The sequence below is a fragment of the Pygocentrus nattereri genome, chromosome 30 (genome assembly GCF_015220715.1).
Source record: "Pygocentrus nattereri isolate fPygNat1 chromosome 30, fPygNat1.pri, whole genome shotgun sequence".
Classification (NCBI taxonomy): domain Eukaryota; kingdom Metazoa; phylum Chordata; class Actinopteri; order Characiformes; family Serrasalmidae; genus Pygocentrus; species Pygocentrus nattereri.
Window position 1 is genome coordinate 4,984,990 of NC_051240.1, and position 20,098 is coordinate 5,005,087.

Below are 20,098 nucleotides of genomic sequence, written 5' to 3' on the forward strand. Positions count from 1 at the left end.
GATGAACAAAGTTAAGACAAATAAACAAACAAAAGCAGCAGACAGCCCTATTTATGACAACGTGACATATTTGCAAATTGTAGGTTCAACATAACCCATCAGCATCGAGCGGATCTGCTAGTAGGATATATTTACCACAACGAGTGTTTCCTCACGGACTCTTTTGTGAGGTGGCACCGGACAGCCTGCAAATCCCGTAGCTTCGTTTCCACACGTGTGCAGGATGTGAAGTGTGGGAAATCATTCAGTTTTAAGCTTTAATAGTTTGTTTTTCTGTCTCTGCGCACACTCTAGGGTCGATATAAGTCCGAATAAGTGGTTTTGAGATGGCTGATTACGTCCAGCAGCGGTTAGAGGACAGGATTCCTGGCCTGGAGCAGCTGGAGAGAGTGGGGCTCTTCACCAGGAAAGAAGTCAAGTAAGTCATTAAATCACTTCAGTCAGAAAATGCAGTCTTTTATTTTAGTGCCAGTGTGCCTTTTTACTGAAAGCACAACATGGTACACAACGGCAGGTGCATATAAAAATGTATATGTAGCAGTGCACACATGTACATTTGATGGGGAGAGAGCAGGGCTGGACAGTAACTGAGTAAATGTAATTAGTTACCATACTTAAGTACTTTTTTTCGTGTATCTGTACTTTACTCTAGTTTTTCCATTCTGGGCGACTTTTTCCTTTCACTCCCCTACATTTCAGAGTCTAATACCTGACTTTCCTCCACTACATTTTGACCACAATATAGAAATATGTCCACATATGCAGTCGTGACTGGCCTGTTTCTTTTTTTCTGAATTTCTACAAACACCATTTCATTTTATAGTAAATTAGTTTGGGCTGGTTTATGTTTATGAACAGACGCCTACAGATCAACACAGTAAAGGAGCTCATCTGTGATCCTGAGTTTAAAGCCAGTTTTTATTCAACTTAAACTTGGAACTAAGTTGTAAATAAATCTGAAACTGAAACTTTGCTTGTGTGTAAAAAGTGATTTCAGAGCCACTCGGTTCTCCCTGATGGAAACTGTTTACCTTCAGTGTTTTGTGCTTCTGATCATTTTAATAGACGTCAGCGTCACTAATTAATGACGTTCTATTAAAAGACTGGTTTACCAAGAGAGACGCTGGAGGACCTTCACCTGAAATGAGTTCATGAAGCCAGTCTGGTTATAAAAATGATAACAGGACATCAGAGCCAGAATTACTCTTTTAGTACTTTTACTTTATACTTAAGTACATTTGAAGGCAAATACTTTAGTACTTTTACTCAAGCTGAGCTCTAGAGTAAGGACTTCTACTTTTACTGGAGTAATATTTTACCTCTCTACTTTAACTCAAGCACATGATTTGTGTACTTCATCCACCTCTGGTACATAATTGGGTAACTAGTTTATTAACTACACAAAAATAGTGGAGGTGCGAAGTAGCTAGTTATAAAATATGCTTTAACAGTAGGCTGCATTAATTCAATATATTCAATATATATATATTAATATATAATATTCAGCAAGTTGTCTTGACCACCTCTACGTACCTAAATGCACTGGGTAAAGTGGCCAGTGAGTGTACATGTGTGCATTTAGCTTTTGTGATTTTCCCAAAGACCAAATAATTTGTGTTTTCATTCCAATAAGCAATACGTTTCATTAATATTATGTACAATAAAAGCACTGAGGTTAACTTTTTTTAGATATTGACAATGGCAGAATAAGTGAAGTACTACTACCACTGAAGAATAACTAGCTGTGTCAGCGTTATGTTTACATTTTATGAAGTAGTTTTTCGCTGGGTAGATTTTATTCAAAAGTTTTAGGTCACTTTATTAGAAAGTTTGTTCTTCCACTGAATGTCTTTGAGCCAGTGTCCCTTCTGTGAGCATGTGGTTCTCTCTCGTATCGCCACTACTTCCTTTGGAGAAATGAACCTATTAGCTTAGATAGAACTGCATACATTTTGGAAATATGGTCTCTTGTTTGTACTTGCTTTGAAAATCTCTTCAAACCTCTGTTCTTATTATTCCTGCATTCTTTATCTATAATTGAATGACTGTGTGGCGTATTCTGTAGTTGTGCTGACCTGATCAGAATAAAATAAAATAAAAAAAATCAATTAAAGGCTTTCATAAATGTTAATGATGTTACACTGACCTTCTCTTCGTGTTCCAGGTCTATGCTGAAGAGATCCACAGCTCTGGAATATAAGCTCCACAGAAGCGTGCTGAGCAAAGCTGATTTTGTTGCATATATTCAGGTGAGCTTCATTCTGCACGAGTATTCTTTCACATTTAGGAATACTGAGATTCCACTAGGGCTGGATATCGTTCAAAGTGTTTCTTCACAGATACCAATGATTACCTTGAATTATAGATATTGATTACCAAGTAATACTAATAATACTTCAAATACCAAGACATAGTTAAAATTCCATATTGCGTAAAATGAAATATTCCATTAAAATAACCACTCATTTGGAGCTGGGCGATACGACGCAATATAATATCGTGATACTTCAGGAAGTTTATGATGCACGATGTGTCATGTTGTTTTTCTGAAATGTGATGGTTTACAACAGACACACATTTTAAAAATATCAGAACTATGAACCCAATTATTTGTATTCATCATTTCACACACTGCTGCAGTAAATCCAGTTAAACATGACGAATTCTGCTCTGCAGTTGGAAAGTGTTTTTTCAAAGTATCTCCAATATGTTCAGAAAAGCATATTGTGACAATTTGATATAATTAACCATGATAACGTGGCCATGTTGCGCAGCTGTATGCTGATCCCACGGTACTTTGCTGTTAGTTTGGTAATGAAAGACACAGAATATTTTGATACTGATATCGTTGTAATAATTCAGTCAGTGCCATGAATCTCAGTACACAGGTCAGCACTGAGCTCCGGAGATCAGACATCAGCATCCTTTATTGATCCCAGAGGGAAACTGCAGTTGTTACAGTTGCAACCATTTATTTAAAAGAATAAACACTTTAATAATTATTAAAGTGTTTATTCATTTAAATAAATGGTTGCAAATGTAACATATATATCTTATATATATTTGTCTTATAATTTAAGACAAAAGAGAAAATTGCAATATGTCCAAGTTTAAATTCTTACAAATACAGTAGGCGGCAGTGACTGTGATAATAAATATGAATTGTTGCACCTCTGAGTACATTAAGAGAGGAGTTATAGAGTTTAATGGCTACAGGTAAGAATGACACCCTGTGATTTCTTGTTCCTGCAGCTCTAATATTCTGTACCCCCCCCCCCCCTGTCCTGTCCTGTCCTGTACTGACCGGTTCATATTTTTTGCCCTTTTGTTCATCAGTATGAAATAAATGTGCTGGAGCTCATCAAGAAGAGAAGAGCTGTGAGTAACCTTGTCTTTAATGTCACCTTTCTATCAGCAGCACACCTGGTACTGATATCACTTAATGAAGTGTTGATGTTCCACACAAGCTGCTGGAGGGAAGCACTGACCTTTATGAAGCCAGTAGGCATTCTGTATATATTAGCTTAACCAGTTCCAAAACTGTCTTGGAGGACTTCCAGCATTTACAGTTACTATCCAGTACCTAGTTTATCTAATCAGTACTTCATTAAATTAAACCAGGTGACTGAATTGAACAAACCCTTGCAAGTGCAGCGAGAAGTCAGGAACCAACTCTGCTGCATTTGTGTTCTTCTAGCCTACATGTTCATAACTTTAAGGACACATTCTCCTTTACGTTTTACTGTATTTAGAATTTATTTTAATGTTTTACAGTTTTTTTTATTGGCAAAACACTCTTATTATTGAAATAGTGTCAGTAACATCTTTCCTGCCTAACACTTTTACACAGGACTTGTACGTGTAAATATAAATGTGTTACCAGATTATTTGTCAAAGTTAAGTAGTGCATCAGTGAAGCTGGCAACTCAGATGTGTTTTTTTTTTTTTTTTTTTTTTTATGTTTTTAGCGAATTGGCTACCAGTTCAAAAGGGAGGATATTGAATTTCCCATCATCAGCAGAGTCACAAGTGTTTTCAGAAGGGCGACTACAAAGTGGCAGGTATGAATGGATTCTGATTGTGTTCATCGTTAAACTGGCGTTCTTTGATGTTTCTGAATGTTTTAAATGTTTCATTATTTTACTGAATAAAAATATTTGTTTATTTTATTTAGGAGGATGTCCAGCTGTGGCTCTCCCACGTTGCCTTTTCTAAGAAATGGGTATGTAATTCAGCATTTCACCATTGATCAGTTTAAATGTGTGAATGCAGTACAATGAAGGGGCTATAACTATAACGGTAATGTAATATATATATATATATATATATATATATATATATATATATATATATATATTAGTTGCATGTTATTCATATTTTTGCAGTTTTGAAATGGTAATTTTTATTTATTTATTTATTTATTTTTTAGGGGACGAAGGCTCAGCTCAGCAAGGTCTTCTCCTCCATGCTCGCCATCCACCCCGACAAACCCAGTAAAGTTTCACTTGATGTTGCTTACTATCAGATCGCTGTCTAAAACTTCATTCATGTTTTAAACTTATTTAAAAACACCAGGGACTTTTCACAATTTCTACTTAATTTTTTGAGATGTAAGCAGTGATTCAGAGCAGTTTGGTGTGAATTGGTTCAGGTTTCTTTACAGTGGTGGTGATGGGAACCAGGGGTCACCATGACTACAACACAAATATAGACATTTTATTTACTGTCAAAAACCACCAGTGAACCTAAACCTGTCTTCTGAGTTTTATATGGAGTATTGATGACGGTAAAATAGTAGAAAATCTGAAATAATACGGTTTCTTATTAACTACTTTTCACAGCTTCTCACAGCTGATAAACTGATTTAAAAAAAATTAGATGAAAAATTCTCCAAATTATCATAAAACAGTGTCTCAGACATCAGGCAGTGAATTCGTAACCATTTCATGTAGTAACTATGTGAGGGAGCTGTTAGAGGTGGACCTCTGGTTCTCATCACCACCGCTGTGACAATTCTGACTCTACATTTCTGTAGAACAGAGCGTTTCACACCAAACCTCTCTGAATGACCCTGTTTACATTATGCAAATTTCCCCTTTAAGTCTCTTAATTCCCCTTTATTCCTTCATGTATGTGGTTTTGTTGTGACTGAAACAATATATAAGCATGTATTCACTGCTGGAATGATCTGAGCAGGTTTATGGATCATGGCTGCTAAGTGTGAGATGGAGGACCTTGATTCGTCAGAGAGTGCTCGTCATCTCTTCCTGCGAGCGCTTCGCTTCCATCCAGAGAACAAAAAGGTCTACCAAGAGGTGGGGCTCTTATTGTTTGAACAGTCCAGTAATCCTCTTTTTTTTTATTGAGATCATTAATCAGATAATTCGTTTTAAACCCAGGCCAGATAATGAGAATGGAATGAACTAAACAATAACAGCGCCAAGCCTTTGAAAAGATCCCAGAATGCTTTGATGGGAAACGATAAATGAGGAAGCATTTAAAAAGTGGGAATTAAAAGTGCGTATATTAAGACTATGCAGAAAAGTTGCATATGATCAGATTCTGACTGGAAGGCAGGCTTTACACCATGAAACTTGCATGCAACTTTAGTTGCTTGAAACCTACACGAAACCACATTGTGTTTGAGTTGCGCAGTGTAAAGCATCCTACTTGAAACTAAGCCCGAACAGTTTCAGGCGTCTTAACTTCATGAAACGGCCAATCGAAACGGTGATAACACACTAGATCAGTAATAAGAAAAAGAACAAGCTAGTGTATTAAAAGGCTGAGATCCTGAATGACACTAAGTTTATTTAGTTTATTTTCTTAATGTCCTGAACCAGAACAGTGTTTCTCAAAGCTGACATTTCAGTAACCAGCTGTGGCTGCTTGTGCCCGTATTAATGCTTCTTTAGCCTGCAGTTATCGTGATTTACATAGCTAGACTATTAATTTGGTCCTTTCTTGATGCTACGTAGATAAATAAAAAAACAGTGACAGATGAAAAGGTTTATACAATATATGAAGTCTATAAAATGCTGCACATATGTTATTGATGATTTTATTTTAATGATGAGTGATGGTTTACCAAAACATATCAGTAGCTACTAACTAGAGGAGTAATCTAATGTGTTGCATGTAACTCTGTTTGATGATTTGAATTGACTTTGAATCATGTTGTAGGCAAGTAATGACATGAAACTGGTTGCACAGAAGTTTCACAGTGTAAAGCCAGTCAGAAGGTCTTATCAGGCTTATTATCTTGTGGTGTACTGCTGTTAATACAGTTTGTTTGTTTGTGTTAGTATTTCCGGATGGAGCTGATGCATGCTGAGAAACTGAGGAAACAGCAACATGAACTGGAACTGGCCAAAATTGACCTTGTATGTACAACCTTCTCCATCCTCATCTTGGCATGTGTTGCATATCAGTTGAGTCTTACTAAACTGCTGCTTGTTGTAGACGTAACTATATTTGTGCACGTTAAAGGACCCATGTACTGTAGTGTTCTTGTATTTAATTTTTTTCTTGGAGGTTTTTTGAAGTTTTGTGTATTACCCAAAATCCAAAAGCAGTCATTGATTGAGACTTTAACATTTTCCAACCTGTCTTTATCCTTTAGGATTAGGCTGTTTACTGTGCCTTTAAGGCTGATATATGTAAATGAGCTCTGTTCTGATTGGCAGTCGTGTGCTGTGCCTTATTTAAAAAGCAGAACACTGTTTATAACTTGAGCCCTGCCCCGCTCATTAAACCGCTTAAGGGTGGGTAGGCATTTATACAGTATATGTGAAAAGGTTGTTTTTTTGAGAGTTGTTGTTGTTGTTGTTGTTGTTGTTGTTGTTGTTGTTGTTTTAAGTTTTTTTTTTTTTAACTATTTAACTATTTATCAGGGTGATAAAAATTTCTCAATGTCTTTTATTTAATCAAAATTTATTTGATCAAACTAAACTATAAACTCTATCAGGGTGAATACGAGTTCTCTCCAGAGATCCTGAGTGGTAAACTGGCTGAGGTGGTCTACCGAGACGCCAAGCAGAAAATCAAAGGTCAGCACTTTCTACTCTAATCGAACACAGATTCATTCTTTTAGCGTTAAATAGCGTTAGCAGCGTTTATACTATCCTTTCTGTCTTTTCTGCAGGGGCGGAGTTCATGCTGTCATTGCTCAATATAGCTGCCATTTTTGACTTCACTAAGGAGCTGCAGGACACCATCCTGCAAGAGTAAGGCTTCGTCTGTCTACAAACTGATGCAGCCTAGTTGTCAATTAACTGAATACAAGCTGCCCTGACATGCACACTACAAGTAATCAGATCCAAAATTATGCGTAGAGAACCACGTGTAGATGTTACTATGACAACGAGCATCACATGAGTCCAGTCGGAGTGAAATGAGCAGCAGTGAGCAGTGCTTGTGTTTTTAATTGTTCTAAAATGTCGGACTTATTAAAGAAGGGCGAGAGGAAGCCGGTGTGTTCTGAGACATAAGCTGGACACCCGTCCCACTGCCGTGTTTGAGTTCAAAGCTTCAACTTTATCTCCTGTGCAGACCAGTTTCTGCTCTGCCACATTGTTACAGATGTTCACTATGATGTGAACGAACATGCGCCGAACGTACTTAAACTTTCCGATTCGGAAAGCAATTAGATACACGCGTTTATGTGGTTACTATCCTTCTGTTTACTGTTCTTTTCTTTTCTTTCTGTAATAGTGAATGTTCTGTAAAGCTGCTTTGTGACAACATCTGTTGCTTGCTTGCTTGCTTAACTGATTATTTACAGGATTACCCACCTCCTTCAATCAGATAGAAATTGTATTCTGAATGGCCTCAGTCAGACTAGACTATTCCAGTCCATTTACATGGACGTATTCTATTTCAATTGAGTTATTAGTTGGATATTTCATGGATTATCAGGCTGCCTGTAAACATGGTGATTAAGCCTAGTCTTGGACTACATTTTCCTTTCAGTGGAGAACCTCCATTTTAAAATACGGTGTAATCCAGTACTAGGCTGAATCCCTCTCTGGGAAACAAACCCATAATCTATAGGCAAATAAACCATTTTCTGATTCAATGAAATGAAGGGAAAAGGTTAAACAGCAGCTTCTGCTATGTCCAGCCTGCAGAAAGAGCACACAGATGACTCTGTGACGTGGGATTTCATGGCCCGGAGGGAGCTGGAGGCTGCTGGAGCTCCAGAGCTGCGCAGTGCTCAGGGCCGGGCATCTGACACCAACCGCAGAGAGGAGCGCTGCTGCGCTGTTTATGAGGAGGGGCTCAGGAGCCTCAACACAGGTACCAGGATATAAACACTATTATTACACTGGGTATTACAGCACACAGGTTAATATAGCACACAGGCCATTGTTACACAGGCTGTTACCGCACACAGGCCATTGTTACACAGGCCATTGTTACACAGGCCATTGTTACACAGGCCATTGTTACACAGGCCATTGTTACAGCACACAGGCCATTGTTACACAGGCTGTTACCGCACACAGGCCATTGTTACACAGGCCATTGTTACACAGGCTGTTACAGCACACAGGCCATTGTTACACAGGCCATTGTTACACAGGCCATTGTTACACAGGCCATTGTTACACAGGCTGTTACTGCACACGGGCCATTGTTACACAGGCCATTGTTACTGCACACAGGCCATTGTTACACAGGCCATTGTTACACAGGCCATTGTTACACAGGCCATTGTTACACAGGCCATTGTTACACAGGCTGTTACAGCACACAGGCCATTGTTACACAGGCTGTTACCGCACACAGGCCATTGTTACACAGGCCATTGTTACACAGGCTGTTACAGCACACAGGCCATTGTTACACAGGCCATTGTTACACAGGCCATTGTTACACAGGCTGTTACTGCACACAGGCCATTGTTACACAGGCCATTGTTACTGCACACAGGCCATTGTTACACAGGCCATTGTTACACAGGCTGTTACAGCACACAGGCCATTGTTACACAGGCCATTGTTACACAGGCCATTGTTACACAGGCCATTGTTACACAGGCTGTTACCGCACACAGGCCATTGTTACACAGGCTATTGTTACACAGGCTGTTACCGCACACAGGCCATTGTTACACAGGCCATTGTTACACAGGCTGTTACACATGCTACATGCTATTACAGCAGACTGCGTGTTATTACACTGGCTATTACCCCACATAAACTATTATTATGCAGGCTATTGCAGGTTATAATACCAGATCAGCTCAAGAACAGTGTAGAGATCTTCATGGAATGGGTTTCCATGGCTGAGCAGCTGCATGCAAGCCTTACATCACCAAGCGCAATGCAAAGTGTGGAATGCAGTGGTGTAAAGCGCCGCCACTGGACTCTAGAGCAGTGGGAATGTGTTCTCTGGAGTGACCAATCACGCTTCTCCATCTGGCAATCCAATGGATGAGTCTGAGTTTGGTGGTTGCCAGGAGAATGGTACTTATCTAGTTTGGTGGAAGGGGATTATGGTGTGGGGGTTGGTGTACTAGGTAACACCTCTGCCTGCTACACTGTAGACTGGGGCTCAGTCCTCTGCCTGGACAAGCACCCTACACTATACCAATATACTATAATAATAATAATAATAATAATAATAAGTCCTTCAGCAAGACTCCTAACACTACCTTCGCCTACCTGTGTAAAATGATGGACCTGAAAGTCGCTCAGGATAAGGGCGTCTGTTAAATGCCGTGAATGGCTCGGCCCCTTAGTTCCAGTGAAGGGATCTCTTAATGCTTCTGCAGACCAAGGGATTTTGGACAATTTCATGCTCCCAAATTTGTGGGAACAGTTTGGGGACGACCCCTTCCTGTTTCAACATGACTGCGCACCAGTGCACAAAACAGGTCCATAAAGACATGGATGAGCGAGTTTGGTGTGGAAGAACTTGAGCGGCCTGCACAGAATCCTGACCTCAACCTGATAGAACCCTTTTGGGATGAATTAGAGCAGAGACTGTGAGCCAGGCCTTCTCATCCGACATCAATGTCTGACCTCACGAGAGTTGACGCTGTTATAGCTGCAAAGGGTGGGCCGACATCGTATTAAACCCTATGGATTAAGAATGGGATGTCACAAGTTCATATGCGTGTGAAGCCAGACGAGAGAATAGTTTTGGAAATATAGTGTATTTTTTATTGTATTTAAAGTTGAGACATTAACTAAAAATGCCTTTTTTTTATATTTAGAATGTGTGTATATAATGCATGTCTGCTTCTTACCTATGAATATTTCTCCGCAGAGCCAATGTGGACGTGTTACTTGACATTTTGCCTGGACAGATTTAAGAGGAAAACTAACTTTGCTGAGCTGAAGCAAAAGGTAAGTGTTCTCTAAAAGCGAGAATGGCATTGTGCTGAAAGGTCTGTTGGCATCTCCCATTGAAGAAGGTTAAAAATATCAGTGATGTTTTTAATGAGCAGTAGCATTCCCTGCTCGAATTTCCCTGATTAAGTTTGCCTGATTGATTGTTGCTGATGTCGACAAACTATTAGTCATTCACAGATGTAAAACATGGAAAATACACCATTTATTTCTGTCGTCTGTGTATCTAGCATGCTTTCTGTGTACGGAGTGTGCGATTTCACTGTTTTACTCCGTATAGCTCACCGTGGTCAACACGGTCAGCGTGGAGAGCTATGATACTGACTGAAGCAGTGCTTTGTTTGCTTTTCTTCTACCTGAAGCCTCCACGCTTTAATGTGGAAGAAGTTACAGAATAGAATATGATTGCGGCTGTTATGTGTTGCCATGACAACACGGCTTTGTTTGTTTGAGGTTTTTTTCGGGCGGGGGGGGGTTGGGGGGGGGGGGGGTGTGGACATTAATGATTTCGGTATATTCCAGCCATGCACACTATCATCTTTGTTCTCGCACACTCTCCACTTCATGTCTTACTGCTTTGTTGTGCTACATGATGAGCAATTACGAGTGGTAGAAATCTTCCCTATGAAATGGGACCCTCAAATAAAAAAGAACATTGCTTTATTAAAGAGGCTACCAGCGCTGCTCTGTAGGCAACCCTGCCAGTCTGCAGTGATGGCAGAGGAGGGTAAAGCTGAGCAAACTCACTGCTGGGCTTTAGTTACATTTAGAGAATCTTACGTCTTCAAAGAGGGACAATTATTTATTATCATCCACCCTTAATTCTTCAGTGATGCTATATGAAGCTGAAGTCAGCTGTATGCCAGCTTCTTGTTTGAATTTTCTCATTCCACCTTTAATGGAGCAGTGGGAAATGGGACCCGGGAAACTTATCTAGCTAGCTACTGAAACAATAGCATGTTTATGCTTGATATGAAGAAAAGGAGCATAATACATTAAAATGACATTAAACTAAGATTGTGCCATGATTATTATAATTAACAGAAAGTTCTCACATTTGTGGGTTTCTTTGGTCGCTTGCACAGCCATCTTGCCCATCTTTCTTATAACACTCTGTTTGGAGTGTGTCTCTGAAAAAACCTCCATTTGGAGGGTCATGTAGTCCTAACCTTTCGTCCTACCACTCTGTCTCAACAAAAATCGAACGCTCAGAATGAAGGGGCCAAGTAAGTGCAAGGGGTGAAATGGGACTGGGCCTTTGTTATATAGTTGGCTTTAGTCTAAACAGTTTAACAGCCATCAATTAATCGTTAACGACCGTGATCTGGCGAGCCAGAGCGTTACAGCAGCATCACAGTGTTAAAATGTGTCTAACATCAGGTGATGTGTGAATTTTCCAGAGAAAAGAGCGGCTGCTTGGAGTTTTTCAGAGAGCTCACGATGCCTCCCTGCTGCAGGAGTCTTTCTACAAAAGCTGGGTACGACTACACTTTCACTGTAGCCGAAATGATGTGTCGAACAACAATTCAGTGATGTCAAATATGATGCATAGTTCTAGAGGAAGAAGTCTGTGTGCACTTATCACTTAACTTTATCTAATATATTGACGTTGCTTAATGTGTTGGAACACATTTTGCTTAATTCTGCATTTCAGACATTAGACAATTATTGTTTAACACAATTATCATTGTCAGACTGTTAAACTGCTTACATTATAGATTCATATTTGATTAAAATCCCTCCACAATTATTACCATCAGACTGTAAAACTACACACACTGCAGATTCATACTGGATTAAAATCACTCCACAATTATTACCGTCAGACTGTAAAACTACACACTGCAGATTCATACTGGATTAAAATCACTCCACAATTATTACCGTCAGACTGTAAAACTACACACTGCAGATTCATACTGGATTAAAATCACTCCACAATTATTACCGTCAGACTGTAAAACTACACACACTGCAGATTCATACTGGATTAAAATCAGACCACAATTATTACCGTCAGACTGTAAAACTACACACACTGCACATTCATACTGGATTAAAATCACTCCACAATTATTAGTCAGACTGTAAAACTACACACACTGCACATTCATACTGGATTAAAATCACTCCACAATTATTACAGTCAGACTGTAAAACTACACACACTGCACATTCATACTGGATTAAAATCACTCCACAATTATTACAGTCAGACTGTAAAACTACACACTGCAGATTCATACTGGATTAAAATCACTCCACAATTATTACCATCAGACTGTAAAACTACACACACTGCAGATTCATACTGGATTAAAATCACTCCACAATTATTACCATCAGACTGTAAAACTACACACACTGCAGATTCATATTGGATTAAAATCACTCCACAATTATTACCGTCAGACTGTAAAACTACACGCTGCATATTCATACTTAAATCAAAAATCCCAGATCATGTCCATAATCACTTAATTTACAATCTGAAAGTAATGACTGCACACTGTAATTCACAGAAACAACCAAGTCCAGCGCAACAGGGCTATAGAGTAGGGAAGGCAGTCAAACTCCAAGACAGTGGCTGCTGCCGTGATGTGGTTGGTGAAGCTGTGGAGTAATTTAGGCCACCGTTGTCTCTCCTCATAGCTACAGGTCCTGCTGTCGTCCGGGGAAACGGAATCTGCCGCTCAGGTCGCCATAGCAGCCACTAAGCGCTTCAGCCAATCACTGGAGACGTGGAATCTGAGCCTGCAGACGTTGGTCCATCTGGAGCGAGCGGAGGCAGGGCTTCTATTCCAGGAAGCTTTAAAGAATGTGAATCCCAAGGTAACGGCTACAGCACAGCTGCTTTTAAATGGGACATCCACTCCAAACAGCAGCATCACTGCAGACTGGCCTATTTAGTCCTCTAAACTAAATCACCTCTCTGGAAAACACAACGTGGTCTGATATCAGCCTCAGGACTGCAACTACGGTTTCACTGAGCTTTAACTGTTTCAATATTTGCATGAAAAGCAGCAGATGTCATGAAACTTTTCTTTTATTCTGTTGTGCTCTCACGTCAGCCTGAAAATTGCTTTTGTGATGTAGCTGATCTGCAGAAATATATTTTGCTCAAACAGTAAATATCAGTATACAGATTTGCTTCTAGCACTATTTTCAGTAGTATTCTGTTTCTTTTTTTATTTTCCTTATTTAATATATGTAAGCTTCTAGGGTCCCACTCAGAGCTTCAGTAGCAAATGCAAAATAATAATGCCACACTAATCACCATCATTCTTCCCATTGTTTCAACCTGACATTGTTTAAAGGGCCCATATTATGAAAAACAGAATTTCTTGTGTTTTTGAATTGAGTTTGATGTAGTATACAAACATTAAAACTTAAAATTATTCTCCAGCCTATACATAGTCAATGCTGCAAAAACAGGTCATTTTGAATTCCTCATTTTTGTTATGTCATGCGGACCATCATACATATTTAAATTACATTGCAAATTTAGGCCACAGTAGTTTTAGCCCCACCCGCTCACACTGAATTTATAAGGAGTTTCAGTTGACGTTTCAGCCTGGGCTGGTTTCAAATGAAGCACGCTATTGGGCAGCCAATCAGAGAGATCATTTACATATATCAGTCTCAAAGGTACAGTAACAAAGCAGCTGCATTCAAGCCTTGCATCAGAAGCACAGTGGCAAGCGTCAGATGGAGTGGTGTTAAGCGTGCTGCCACTGGACAGTGTAAACATTCTGTGGAGTGACAAATCATACTTCTCTATCTGAGAGTCTGATGGACGAGTCTGGGTTTGGTGAATGCTAGGAGAACATTACCAGCCTGACTGCATTGTGCCAACTGTAAAGTTTGGTGGAGGAGGAATAATGATATGGAGTTGTTTTTCAGGGGTTGGTCTAGACCCCTTCGATCCACTACAGGGAAATCTTAATGCTTCAGCAGACCAAGACGTTTTGGACAATTGTATGCTTCCAACTTTGTGGGAGCAGTTTGTTCTGCTCTGAGCCCAAAACAAATACCATGAAGGCATGGCTGGGTGAGTTTGGTGTGTAAGAACTTGATGGGCCCTCACAGAGCCCTGACCTCAACCACATCAAACATTAGGCCCTCTTGTCCAACATCAGTGTCTGACCTCACAAATGCTCTTCTGGACGAATGGGCACAAATTCCCACAGACTGGAGAATTTTGTAGAAAGTTTCAAAGAAGGGAAGCTGTTATAGCTGCAAATAGGCACCCATATTAATGCATATGGATTTAGAATGGGATGTATAGTGTATGTAAATATGATGCTTTGCATGACCTCACAAAAACAATGGAGTCAAAACGGGCTGTTTTTGCAGCTTAGTTTCCATAAGTGGACTGTGGCAGCTCATGATGCCTTTGTTGACGTCTCTGTGTGTTTTGTAGGACAGTCTGTCTCTGTGGCAGCTTCAGGCTGAGTGGAACATGGTGTCCCAGACTCCAGAGGAGACAGAAGCTCTGTTTCAGGTAAGAGCTGCAGCTGATCTTAGTGTTTAGTTTCACTGCTGATTAGTGTTGTAGATCAGTCAAGCCGCGCTGTACTGGAAGCTTGAAGGGCTCGTGGTACAGTTTGAGATTTCACCATTGGCATCAAGTAGGTAGGGGCTGGTCCATTTTTGGCTTTGTAGGCAAGAATTAGGGTTTTAAATCTACAGGAAGCCAGTGAAGGGAGCGCAGTAGTGGGGTAACGTGGCTGAACTTGGGTAGATTGAAGACGAGCCGTACTGCCACATTCTGGATGAGTTGCAGAGGCTCGACGGCCTGCATGGGAAGACCAGCCAAGAGCGAGTTGCAGTAGTAAAGTCTTGAGATGACCAGAGACTGCACTAGCACCTGGGAGGCCTTTTGAGTGAGAAACGATCAGATCCTGCAGATGTTGTACAGGAGAAATCTGCATGACCGAGTCAGGTTCGCGATGTGAGTCCAGAGCGATAACTGGCCATACCAAGACTTCTTGCCTCTACAGACGGAACGATCAGAGAGTTCTCGAATGAGACGGCAAGATCATGAGGACCTGTAGTTGCAGGGATGAATAGCTGAGAACACTCTGCAACATCTATATGTAGGAATTCTTTATTCTAAAGTTTTACTGTATTATAATCAGTGCTGTGCTGAGAATAAAATAAAATCTGGACAACAGTGTCCTGTGGTCAGAAACTGACCAGAGATGAATGAGGTAGAGGGGGCTGATAAACTGTGCAAATGGGCTGCAGTCTGTAACTCTAAACCTCCTTAGCAGAACTATAAGGTAGATGTTTCTAATAAAATGGTCAGTGAGTGTATATTGCACGATGTGGTTTCTTACTCTGCTAAGACGATCTTGTCTTTGTTTTGCTCCAGAAAGCGCTTTCATCGCCAGTTCCGGCCATTTCAGCTGCGCTGAAGGAGACCTACCTGGAATGGGCCTACAAAACCAGCGGCTATAAAAAAGCCAGGAAAATATTCAAAAGGTAAACAAGCTACCACAAAACAGCCATCATGCTTCATCCTTGGTGAAGAGAATGTCTAGACCTATCGGGATTCAATTTCCATTTTTTTATCATCATTTAATGTAATTGGCCTTTATGGGGCTTTTATTTTATATACATACAATATTATGACTGCAAATGTGTACATATATTTGTGTGTGTGTATACACTGTATTTCCAAAAGTATTCGGTCATCTGCCTTCACCCGCATATGAACTTGAGTGACATCCTATTTTTAATACATTATATGATGTCGGCCCACCCTTTGCAGCTATAAAAGCTTCAACTCCCCTGGGAAGGCTTTCCACAAGGGTTAGGAGAGTGTTTATGGGAATGTTTGACTATTCTTCCAGAAGCACATTTGTGGGGTCAGACTGATGTTGGACGAGAAGGCCTGGCTCACAGTCTCTGCTTTAATTCACCCCAAATGTTTTCCATTGGGTTGAGGTCAGGTCTCGGTGCAGGCCAGTCAAATTCTTCCACACACAACTTGCTCATCCATGTCTTTATGGACCTTGCTTTGTGCACTGTTGGAACAGGAAGGGGCCATCCCCAAACTGTTCCTGCAACGTTAGGAGCATGAAATTGTCCAAAATCGGATTGTCAGATGGAGAAGCGTGATTGGTCACTCCAGAGAACACGTCTCCACTGCTCAAGTCCAGTGGCGGCGCTTTACACCACTGCATTTGGCGCTTTGCATTGCGCTTGGTGATATAAGGCTTGGATGCAGCTGCTCGGCCATGGAAACCCATTCCATGAAGCTCTCTACTCTGTTCTTGAGCTGATCTGAAGGCCACATGAAGTTTGGAGGTCTGTAGTGATTGACTCTGCAGAAAGTCGGTGACCTCTGTGCACTATGCCCCTCAGCATCCGCTGACCGCTCTGTCATTTTATGTGGCCGACCACTTCTTGGCTGAGTTGCTGTCGTTCCCAATCACTTTGTTACACCACTGACAGGTGATTGTGGAATATTTAGTAGTGAGGAAATTTCATGACTGGACTTGTTGCACAGCCGGCGTCCGATCACGGTACCACGCTGGAGTTCACTGAGCTCCTGAGAGCGACCCATTCTTTCAGTAATGGTTTTTCAAAAGGGTGATTGGAACACTTGAATTCAATGATTTGGATGAGTGGCTGAATACTTTTGGAAATATTGTGTGTGTGTGTGTGTTTGTTTAACTTGCACAGGCCACACTTGATGTTTAACTTTACCCCCAATATTAAATTCAATTAATAAATGGTGTCTTTGATGACGATGACGTTGTTCTTCCAGCCTGCATGAGCACAGACCCTTCACCAAGGCCTTCTTCACCAAGATGATTCAGATTGAGAAAGAACAAGTGAGTTTTAAAACAGTATTGTGTTCTGTCAGTGCACTGCATAATAACTGAGTCATTTTGGTTAGTAAAATTAATATTCATAGTTAAATTTAATAGTAATTATCCCTGTTCTTCTTTCAGGAGAAGCCAAATATGAGTAATCTGAGAGACTACTATGAACGAGCGCTGCGCGAGTTCGGCTCCTCTGACGATGGTGAGTTTGAACCACACAGAATGAGTAGAAGAGCTACGAACACACACTTTTAATCAGTGTGATTAAAGTGATGGTCCAGCTCTAGACATGATTTGGCAGGGAACTGGGTATATTTGATTTATCTTGAGTAAACCATCACTTTAAAACGAATCTTTAGCATGTACGCATTGTAATTAAAGGGGAATTCCTATGGTTTTTCAAATATTCTGCATAATTATGTGGTTAAGGTGTAAACAGTCATTCAGAGTGGTTTGACGTGAAGTGCTCCGTTCTAGAGAAATTAAGAGTCCGAATTGTTCACAGTGGTGGTGATGGGAACCAGATGCCATCACAGCGCCCTTCATGTATCCCTCTACCATGAATGGATTTTAAAACAGGCTTTACCCCAGGTCTCTAAATTATCGTAGTGTAGCCGTTTCATGTAATAACTTTTTGTGAGAGAGCTTTTAGAGGTGGATGTCTGGTTCCTATCACCACCACTGTGAACGTTTCTCACTCTGTTTCTCTAGAACAGAGAACTTCACACCAGACCAGTCTGAATGTCTCTTTGCATCTTAACCGCTTAATTATTTAGAAAAGTAGAAAAGTTGGTGGAATTTCTCTTTTAACTGTATTTTACATGGGGATGGAACGTGTAATCAGAGTGATTGATTTTGTAGATCTGTGGATGGGTTACATCCGAGAGGAGCTGGGTGCGCACGGGAGCCCCGAGAACTGTGGGAAGCTTCACTGGAGGGCCATTAAGAGCCTGGTTGGAGAGAGCGTGGAGCGGTTCACCACGCAGTACACGCTCATGCAGACAGGACACATATAGCCAGTCTGGAGAAACTAGCACCCGAGCAGCAACCTGAACAGCCAGCTGCTGCTCTAACTGTTCAGCATCTTCACAAGCCACATCAAGCACAGGGGGGCGGCTTTCTATGCATTCTGTGTTCATATCCAGTGTTCAAAGTAGCCACACAGTTAAAGGGCCCATATCATGGAAAACAATTTTTAAATAAAATAGTAATGCATGTAAACATTGTTAAAGTTTCAGTAATGTACTGTTCCCGGTTCTCATGGAAGCTAAATTGTAAAAACAACCCATGCTGGATTGGATTGTTTTTGTGCTGTGACAAAATCCAACTCGTTTAAATACATGTCCGTCTATCTACCTCAGTTGACGCTAAATTCTTTCGGGTCCATTTATGTTGTGTTATAATGTAGGAGTGTTTCCACCTGGGCTGCTTTTTGACTGAGGCAGCCAATCATAACAGAGCTCATTTACATAAATCAGTCTTAAAGGCACAGTAATTAAAACAGCCTTATAAAGAGAGCTTAGAAAACAGTCACGTTTCAGATAAATTGTGGCTGTTTTTAGTACAGAAAGCGTGAACTTCCTAACAAAAACTTCAAAAATGCAAGAAAAAAAGTAGAATATGGGCCCTTTAATGGAGAATTTTCCATAGAAAATCACCCGAATCTGTGCTGTGTGTTCTGGACTGAGCTTATGTGTACTACACAGAAATCCCTTAGAAGAGTTCTGGCTGCAGTTTTTGTATTTGTGTTTGTTGTATTTGAATTTTAGTTGCATCTCTCACAAAATGTTTCCGACTCACTTCAGTTCAGAAATAAACGTTTTATTGTTGAGATCATTATTAAGAGAATCAGGTGGGCTCATTCGTTTAGTATTCTGCATTAGCCCTCAGCATCTCTAGTAACACCAGTAAATAAATTGATCAAAACAAAATGAGCAGTTTGAGTCTTTAGTAAGATTTGAGGTAAGTTCTTGATTTAGTGACACAGTACAGTTCCATTCATGTGCTTTCATAGCCGACACTATTCATCACATAGTACGCTGTGGTTCACATCAAGGCCACATTCAGTTCTGAATCATTTGAATAGAGACGAGCTTCAGAGACTTTTACAGAACGCCACTGACAGCATGTTGTGTAATGCTTCTTTTTTCCTGAATGAATGTGGCCTAGTTTACAACACTTAATAGTCCGATAACTGCGGATTCAGATTATCAGATTTTGTCAGTAATCTGTTCAACGCATTTACATGCTCTCATGTAATCAGATAATGGGGAAAACTTCAGGTCTACATGACTCAGGCAGTAATTTCTGCTTTGCAACAGCCAGTAAACTCACAGAAGACGACTTGACGTAAACCTCATCCATCCATCCATCCATCCATCCATCCATCCATCCATCCATCCATCCATCCATCCATCCATCCATCCATCCATCCATTTTCTAAGCCACTTCTCCGTCAGGGTCACAGGGGGTGCTGGAGCCTATCCCAGCAGTCTTCGGGCAGAAGGCAGGATACACCCTGGACAGGTCGAAAGTCCATCACAGGGCAGACAGACACAGACAGTCACTCACACCTAGGGGCAATTTAGCATCTCCAATTGGCCTGACTGCATGTCTTTGGACTGTGGGAGGAAACCGGAGAACCCGGAGGAACCCCACGCAGACACGGGGAGAACATAACGTAAAACTCAAATTTCATGCTGTGGCTTTTTTTAAAAAAACGTTGCACTTCACCTAAAACGTTCAACATACATCATCTAGAAGATGAAGCATATTTAAATCCTTAATTCTGTCAAGCATGTTGCAAGCATTTGGTTTCAGCGTCCCGCCAAAAGGGTTTTGCTGCCAACTCTGCTTGTTTGGTTGTCTGGTCTGTTTTTGTACATGCATAGACTGAAAAATCCA

At 40.6% G+C, this 20,098-nt stretch overlaps 1 protein-coding gene across 1 annotated transcript; it reads left to right on the forward strand.

Annotated features, from left to right (window-relative positions):
* Nucleotides 1-153: 153 nt before the first annotated feature.
* Nucleotides 154-19,034, forward strand: utp6 (UTP6 small subunit processome component). Its single transcript, XM_017693073.2, has 19 exons — nucleotides 154-418; nucleotides 2,165-2,249; nucleotides 3,337-3,378; nucleotides 3,969-4,061; nucleotides 4,175-4,222; nucleotides 4,430-4,493; nucleotides 5,197-5,315; nucleotides 6,306-6,383; nucleotides 6,968-7,049; nucleotides 7,145-7,226; nucleotides 8,123-8,298; nucleotides 10,276-10,355; nucleotides 11,759-11,836; nucleotides 13,011-13,190; nucleotides 14,782-14,862; nucleotides 15,736-15,845; nucleotides 17,137-17,203; nucleotides 17,324-17,396; nucleotides 18,056-19,034. Exons 1-19 carry the CDS (start codon nucleotides 327-329, stop codon nucleotides 18,208-18,210), a joined length of 1,785 nt encoding a protein of 594 aa, XP_017548562.1. The 5' UTR covers nucleotides 154-326; the 3' UTR covers nucleotides 18,211-19,034.
* The last annotated feature ends 1,064 nt before the right edge of the window (nucleotides 19,035-20,098 follow it).